Source organism: Coloeus monedula (genome assembly GCF_965178545.1).
Source record: "Coloeus monedula genome assembly, chromosome: Z".
Taxonomy (NCBI): domain Eukaryota; kingdom Metazoa; phylum Chordata; class Aves; order Passeriformes; family Corvidae; genus Coloeus; species Coloeus monedula.
This window is the reverse complement of record NC_138822.1, coordinates 41,804,868-41,813,540: the sequence shown is the minus strand read 5'-3', so window position 1 is coordinate 41,813,540 and position 8,673 is coordinate 41,804,868. Positions and strand designations below refer to the sequence as shown.

The window sequence follows — 8,673 nt, the reverse complement described above, 5'->3', positions numbered from 1 at the left end:
CAGTTAAAAACAAACACAAACACATGAATAAATGACCATATGGAGGTAACGTAGGTCTTATCTCAGCCACAGCTTCAGTCATGTATGGAGAACTACAGTAAAATATCTTTGGCCTTCATCATTAGGAGTTATTTGTGGTATTTTCAGAGGGACTTTAATTGTACAGAGAGACAACATCATTTAAAAAAATAATTTTATTTTTTCCATACTTTGTGTTAAAATAATTTGGAATGCAAATTAACCTTGACAGAAAGCAGAAACCAGCAGTTCCATCAATAATTAGACACTACTGCAACTAAGTTTTGAGAAACTTGAGTGATTTTGGATCCAAAACCTTGACTCCCAATACAGTAAGAAATGTAAAATTACAAGTCTAAATCTCATCAGGCACAAAACTGAAGTTTCCCTGAGAAAATGTAATTACAAACTAGTGTATAAATTTTGTATCACAACATCAAGGGGCTTTAAGAATATGAAAGCAAGATCTGAATTCCTTAATACTCTATGTTGAAGACAAGATTTTCAAGAGGATTAACAATTACATAGAACAGAACTGCAGCAAACAGATCTAAGTAAAATGGTAACAGCTGGCTTTGCATATCCCCTTTTTTTATAGCTTTTAGATAATTTCTAATGCTATATTCCTGAGATCTTTCAGTACTCAGTATCAAGCCTGTGCAGTCCAGCTGCTTTTTACTCCACCCCTTTATCTTTCTCTTCCAGCTAGCATTACATTCATGGGAAAAAAATTAAGAATAACCATGAACATCATGCATTTTCTAAGCCTTAAAACAGTTTAGCCAAAGAAGTCCATTAATTACACCTTCTAGATAATAAATATTCCAAATAGTTGGCTTTCGAAAAACTGCTGTCTTGATTTTGTACCTAAAGCTCCAAGTCTCAGTGTGCCACAAGGCGTACTCGAGACATGTCTTTTCTCCCCCTTGTCCATGGACAAGGGAGGGCATCAGCACCACCACACCAACACGGTGAGAGTCATTATAGCCATCATCAGCATCCCCACCATGGCTGTAACATGTTAAAGGACATCACAGTATAATATTTGTACCTATGTTTCCTAACAGGAGCATACATTTCAGTTCTTTTGCAGATACAAAGCTTTGTGCCGCAAATACTCTTCCAAGCATTTCACTGCAAAAGGGTCAACATCAGTGTCAAACTTATTAGCAAATAAGTGATGGTTTCGTAGCATCCAGTTCAAGTCTCCTACTCCAAAAACACAGACAGAGCGAATGTGAACTCCACTGCACGGTGGGTAGGGTGCACCTTTGGACACATCACCTTCAAAGTACTGCCACTTTACAAACCTGGCCAGTGCATTCATATCAGAAACGTCATACTTGTCACTGGAAGAAAAAGCACCTGGGACTTCAGGGATTCTCTGAATTGTTGCCCACAGGTACTCATCTGGGCTGTAAGTATCTTTCGCCCACTCAATGAACTTAAGTATTTTGCTGTTTTCTAATACATATTCTACAAAGCTTCTACTAACTACAAAATAGGCACTGCCAGAAAAAACTGGAGTATTGAGAGGTGGTAGTTGTTTGTCTATGCCTGTGTTCTTTATTTTACCATCAATAATCTCATGGTGTTTTTTCCACCTTACTTCTTTATAAACAGGCATTTTTTCTGTTTCCAAGCTATTTTCACCCTTAAGGGCTTTTAATTTCTCTACTATTTCGTGGTTGGTCTTTATAGGAAAGTCCATGCCACATAGGTTTATTAGGTATTTCCAGTCTGAACTTCTTCTGTAGAGATCTTTCATGCAGTTAATGTCTGCCTGCACTCTGCTCCATGAAGCATATACCACACTCTCTAACTGGCTGGAAATAAAGACATTATCAAAACATGAGACTATTCCCTTCACAGCAGCAAAAAAGGATTCTGGAGACTTTTTGTCTACATGAATGCAGTAAAAATTCTGTGGAGCATAGATTGATCTTAGAAGTCTATCAAGCATCTCAATTTTGTGATAAACCACTATTGAGTAAGCAATTGGAAATTCTGCTTCTTCGTTGCTGAGAGGTTCCATAATGTATTTCCTAGTCTTGGTGAAGGAGGCACAGTCAGAAGTCATGTTAATATAATCATCTGTCGTTAGTCTGGGGCGTTTCTTAAATGACACTGATAGTACCTCAAGCTGTACCTTTTGCATTTCTTCTATATCCCCCTCAATAATCTTGGTGCAGTTAACATTGCTAATAGGATCTTCTTTTGTTAGCTCCAGGTGTCTCCGATTTAAGAAGTCTTCTTTCTGGTTAACTTTCAAAACTGAAATTATTACTAAAATAAGAGTTAGACCCAAGAAAAGCCTGAAACGCAAGTTGTGACAAAACCGTAATTTCCTCTTCAGCATTTCAAATACCAGGCAGCTTTGCAGGGCTAAAAAAAAAAATGTCCTCCTCTCTGTTCATATGAGCTTCAACAACTTCAGAAAAAAAGTCTCTGTTTTCTCAGGAATTTGGCAAGTTTTTCAGGGAAATGGAAGGAAAAATCCTAAAATAAAATGGAATATGACTGTCATTCACAGACTAAAAGGTTTCTTTAAAAAAATCAGTGATTAATAATTACATTGTTATTTAGTGACAGTAAAAAGCTGAATAGTTCAGCCAAAAATATTCTGTTGAAAATTAAAATTTAACAAATAAAATTTTTCTAGAAAAAGACCGGGAGAAGCGGACAGTTTTAATGAAACACTTTCCACAGTAGTAATGTTACAAACCAAAGTTCAATAAGAAAACTGAGCTGATTCAGCATCTAGAAAAAAACTGAAGTCAGATACACTACTGAGAAGCAAGTATTTCTTGTTAATTCATGCTTCAGAGTTTGACAAGAATGTTTAATAGTCACTTCAGGGTTGACGTAGATTTATCATTAAAACTTACCACTCACTTCCTGAATGGTAGTCATGCTTTAGTTCTCACTGGCAAAGAAGTTCCTGCAGCCTTTCAAGATTTTTATGTGAGATAGTCTCTTCATCCTGCACATGAGCTTAGAAATACCTCCAGGAAAGAGCTGATGAGAAGGGCGAGAAAAAAACGTTGTTATAGCAGGGCACCTCAATTTTCAGAATTTTGAGAAAAACTGTTACTGAATTGCTGAAACAGCTTTATAAGGTAAGAGGCAATCTCAAGCTGATTTGTATCAAATCTAAGTGCACAGCAGTGTTGTATTACCATCATTTAAACACACTTGTTTTTACAATTCAGCAATTGCTTTTATGTGGAGATATGCTGCAAGGCTGGATTGCAAAAAGATTTCTAGCCAATTTTATTTTCTACTTTACTTCACAGGCACTAGATAGTCTTTGTTTGTTAGTTCTGCTACTCTCTAAGCACCTTTTTTCTGTTTCAGTACTCTGTGAACAGAATCACTGCAGTTATGCAGTGGCTACAGCTGTACCTATTGAGAAAACTGCAGTCTAGAACTGTATTGCAAAACTGGGTGTCTTTTCTTTTTGGAAGTACTATCTCATGCAGGTAAATTGATCAAGAACAGATATCCTTAAATAACTTACATTGCTACTCAAGTGCCATTTCTAATCATGAATGCACTGCCTAATAATTTAGTGCAGGTTTGAATTTCAAACCAGCCCCTAATTGCAAAAGCCCACACAGTTTATGTGTCTTCCAAATGTGAATCTGTAAGTTTATGAAATATCAGATATTTGAGAGAGATAAGGCTCCTTACACTTTTACTACTTTCAAGAAAAAGAACAGTGCCTCAGAATAACTTTTTTAATAGCTCTAAGAATAACAGCTACTCAGAAAAACTGGTAAGAAACTCTGTTTAAGAAAAATAAGTGTGTACTGTGTCCACTCCTGGGTTTTGCCATAGGCTGTTCTGCTAAGAATTTCCTTTTCCCCCCCTATTTTCTTTAAGCTACCCCAGTACAATTTTAGGTTTTAATTCCTAAACTGTGGCTCTTAACCTGCTACTTGCAGATTTCAGAACAGGTGCATTTAAGAAACTGAGACATGGTATTACAGAGTTTTTTGTTAGTAATGCTGCCGGGGATGCACTATACATTGGGTCCACCACTTTGCCCTTGGCACTGCAGACTGACTGGGGGAATGTAGCACGTGGGGGGAAGGTGTGGATCACTGCTCAAATGTCTAGCACAGGTATGAACATCAGCAATTTTTTAAGGAAGTACTGTAGTCAAATATTTTGTATTTCTAGCCAACAGCAGGCAGAGACCACTAACTAGACAAAAATTTGTGACTAACAGCATTATATAAATATCTTATTTACTCTAAAGTGTACTTTGTTTCCAGAATTACAATTGTAATTATTTTATTCTGCTTTTCTGATACATCTTAAGAAAGGTAAACATTTGTTCATAGTATGTTTTAGCTGTACAGTGAAGTCAAACTGGAACAAAATTTAAATTTTAAAACTTAAGGGAAGTAGCCTAGTGAGCTAGCATGCAATTACAGCTGAAAGCACAGAAGAGTTAGATTTTAAGAATGAGGTCTTACACTTTGAATTAAAAAAAAAAAAAATTAAAAGGAAAATTCCAAAACTCTGGCTTTCGGTTTGCAATGTGACATTGAACACAGTAACATAATTTAGAACATGTTTTAACATGCTTTGTAACTTATCACACACTTCTGTGCTTGATGTCCTGCTTGTTTACACGAGTAGATCTAATCCACTAAAAATAATATTCATCATATATTAAATTAACAAAGGAAGGAGACTAGATATGTGATAGTGTCCATTGAGTATATATTTTCATAGGGTGAAGCTTGTGATACTGGTTAACCTTCAATTACTGTATTCTGCCCACAAACTTAAAAATTAAGACATTTATAGAACTTAAATGTACTTAAATGTACTTCAAATGCAGTTATATTTGTGATACTTTAGCTCACAGATGTTGGAATTCTTTCTTTCGGCTGTTAGCACTATTATTTTATCCTATTCTTAGTTTTTATAGGAGCACTAGCATTGAAAAATAACGCACACTCAAGAGGATTACCAACCCCTCACTGTTCCAATGGAGGGAGACAGTCTTAATTGAAAGTGACCATTGCAGTCTTCACCTTCTAAAATTTTCAAAGAATAAAGCTTGCTAAGAAGTCTTTCATCCTCCCATTTTAGAATAAAACTTAGCTGAATGCAGGATAAAGAATCCCTTTCAGAAAGGCCTTGTATACCCAGCTGGGTCCAATTCCTCTATTGTTCAGAGCTCAGAATAATCAGACCTGGCATTTTCATTATACCAAAATGAGAGATCTGCAAACATTTACACATTAACATGGCTCTTATCTTTATGTGGAATTCTTTTCCCTGCAAATTTCTCTCACTGACATGCTGCTTCCTCAGACCGATTTTAACAGTAAATTACTATTTGCTTATACTGTCAATTTCAAAGTCCTAAAACTTGATCATATCCAATTCACAAAACCTCATCTTTACAGGGTAAGATTTGTTACCTAATAATACACCTAATATACTTAATGAGCCTAGAACACTCATTAATACAGTTTCAGACTGCATTCAGTAAAGCTTTTAACATCAGTAAAGCTTTAGCTCTGCATAGTCTTAGTGTGCACACTAGAGAATTACCTTGTCAGAGGCAGCACTTTGCACTGGAGGGAGGTCTGCACAGCTACAGAGCAAATGCTTTTATTTGGCAGCCTACATCTTGCTCTCAACTGAAGTTCAGTTGCAGAAGTTACATATCTGACCCACTTCCTATTTTTTACTGCTTTCTCCTCAAATCAAAACCTCTATTTCTGAAGCAGTCGTTATTAAAAGGGGAAACTTACAGCAGTTGCTGGTAGTTGAGGGAGTTGGTACAAAGGTTGGGTTAGCTGCCCTCTTCCCTGCCAAAATTATTCTTTACTGCTGTACACAAACAGTATGGTATGACTAAACAAAGCCAAGATAATTTCAGCTTGATTTCTAGCAAACACAAAATCCCATGAGAAACCTAGGTTTTCAACACAAAAACCTCCAAAAACCTCCAAATGAACAAACAAACAAAAAAAACCCCAAAACACCAAACACTTTTACAATAGTATACCACAGCTTGGAGGGAGACCAAAGCTGGTGTGGAGGTTCTGTGCAGACAGGCTGGACTGGATCTGCTGGTCCTACAAATGAGGATGCCTGTGAGTGTGCAGAGCTGGCAGAACACCACTACCCCAATAGCTTGGACACCAGCCTCTGGCCACCGGCACAGCACAACCTTTGCGGGTTCACCGCGCCACTGCTCTGGCATCACGACGTGCTGCTGGTGGAAGGAGCAATGCTGCTCCCATCTCTGACACCCACACATTGGGCCAGGAGGAGTGCAACAACTGATCCAACCAGATGGCTTCCAGGGAGCTCTCCAGCCAGTGGGGCCACAAACATGCATTTGCTGGAAAGTCCTAACATTTTACAAAGGCATATCCAGAATGCTTCAAAGCACACACATCCAATAGTTACTACAATTACCATGCTTCAATTCAGATTTAGTTATGCAGAACATCCATTCTGATGAGGAAGTGATTTTTAAAGCAGTAAGCAGCCTGCATAAACACAAACATGCATAAACACAGACTGTGTGAACTGCAGGGTCATCTGCAAAGATCTAGGAAACACAGTGAAGAATCATTTATTCAGCTTTCCGTGACACCAAGCAGCACAATCTTGAAAGTAGACATGCCTGTAAATAAATCAAAGAACTCATATTTGTTCTGATAGGTAGTCTTGAGTCTTAGTGAAAATGAGAAATGGTCATAAGCTGAGTAGCTGGCTTACCATAAGCCTTTAATGGGACCCTTAATTTTGAAACCATGCGGCAGGGTTTCATGAGGGCACAATTGCCTGCAATTGACAGCACTCTGTAGGAGTAGATGCTTTTCCTTTGGAGGTGCTTAAGAAAATAATAAAAAGGGAAAATACACTCCCTTTTTACAGAAAAAAAACTCAACACATTTATAGTCTTTTGTTAACTTGGAAGACAGCTTTAAACAAAACTCCACAAGTGACTAGTACTCCTACATCCACCACTACATGGAAATTAAATACTGAGAGTGGCTAAAAGTAGACAACTGTTTTTTCAGAGCTAAATAAAAAAGATGAAAATAAATTCAAACAACCAGGTTATTTGAAGATCTTCAATATTCAAATTCAAGTCTTCATATTCAAGTGCTAGGAATCTAAGACACTAAAGTATTTCTGTTTCAAAAATTGAGTAAAACACACTTGAACATACACTCTGTGTAGACTGTAAACTGAAAAGGCAGTAAGTTTTACTAGCCTTTCTAGTACTCTCTTATACTACTGTATCATGTAAATCTTCTGCAGAGTAGTTCAAAGCCTGATTATTACTTTCAATCCTGTCCATCCTTAGAGGCCCCACAGATAGAGCTAAGAGTAAGAAATTTCAACTAAGGAGAGTAAAGGTGTTATGGCAAAGTCATTCAGTGACCAGTTCTGACCTCAGGAAGCCTGCGACTCCCAGCATGGACAAAAATATATGTTTTACTTCAAGGTTACTAACACTGAAAGTACACACAAATCACAAAACAAAAAAATCATGAAATCTTTAAACTAATGTTGGCCAATTTAACATGCGGCAGAACTGCCCGGTGTTCATCAAGGTAATTTGTACACTTTGGCTACTTAAGGTAAAATGCACACCTATTTTTTTCGCATTATTCTAAAGTAGGACCTAAAATATTGCCAGGAACAGAGCTATTGCTGCAGTCCTCACGCCCACATAAAAAATTTTACTCATTGCTGCCTTGTGACAATGCTGTATTTCAGAATGGGACACACTGGCAGGAAAAGGTAATCTCTAAAATCAGAAAGAAGGCAGAAGAAAGAGGCTGGCAAATTTTTGAGTACTTGGATCCCTCTTCAAGCACAACATATGAAATACTCTGTGATTTTCTTTAGCCTTATGGAGAACCCAGCAGTTTAAAGCCATACCTACAGTTACAGTTCATCTGTGAGGTAAAGAATCATCAGTAATTCTTCCTGAGATATTCTATCAGTTTTCCAAGATGAGGTTTCTGTTTGCTTTAAGTTCCTCTAATAGCACCACAATTATCCCATGTACAATAATGCTGCACATTGCAAGAAGTGGTGTCTCTGGAGCTATGAAGTAAACCTAATAGTGAAAGTTACTCCAGTTGTAGTACTGAAGTAAACCTAATAGTGAAAGTAGTACTGGGCATGCTACATTTCTGTGGCACTACCTTTTTTCACCTTTCCTAAGACAGAATTCTTATGTTGCTAAAGTTAGGTGTTTTCCAGTTTCAGGAGCTTATGAACCAGAGTAAGTGGACAAGTTTTGAATTGTGCGGAAATCCAAAGGAAAACTGAGAGGGATTATTAAAAAACCAAAATAAAATCTGTTAGTAAGACTAGCAGTGGGTTTTCCAATGTGGAAACAAAATTAGAGAGCAGGATTTTGCTCAGTAAACATAATATTTTCAGCAAATAGAATGTATATCTTTAGCTTGTGTGTTTGTCTGTGCATTTGCTTTATCTTAGAAAAAAAGGCAGACTTGGCAAAGGTATTAATCAGGTTTTTTATCAACTTTTGGCTCTCCTGGCCTCAGGAAGTTAGTATTACTCCAGACAATTCAGATTTCATAGGAAAAGCATTATGCTGATATATACTATAGGCAGAGTAGCTAATCATTG

At 37.2% G+C, this 8,673-nt stretch overlaps 1 protein-coding gene across 1 annotated transcript; it reads right to left on the bottom strand.

Moving 5' to 3' along the window:
- Positions 1-1,096: 1,096 nt before the first annotated feature.
- GCNT1 (glucosaminyl (N-acetyl) transferase 1) lies at positions 1,097-2,377 on the bottom strand (the record flags this gene model as incomplete). The annotated part of the gene is made up of 1 exon (XM_082301107.1): positions 1,097-2,377. One exon carries the CDS (start codon positions 2,375-2,377, stop codon positions 1,097-1,099), a length of 1,281 nt encoding a protein of 426 aa, XP_082157233.1.
- Between the last annotated feature and the right edge of the window lie 6,296 nt (positions 2,378-8,673).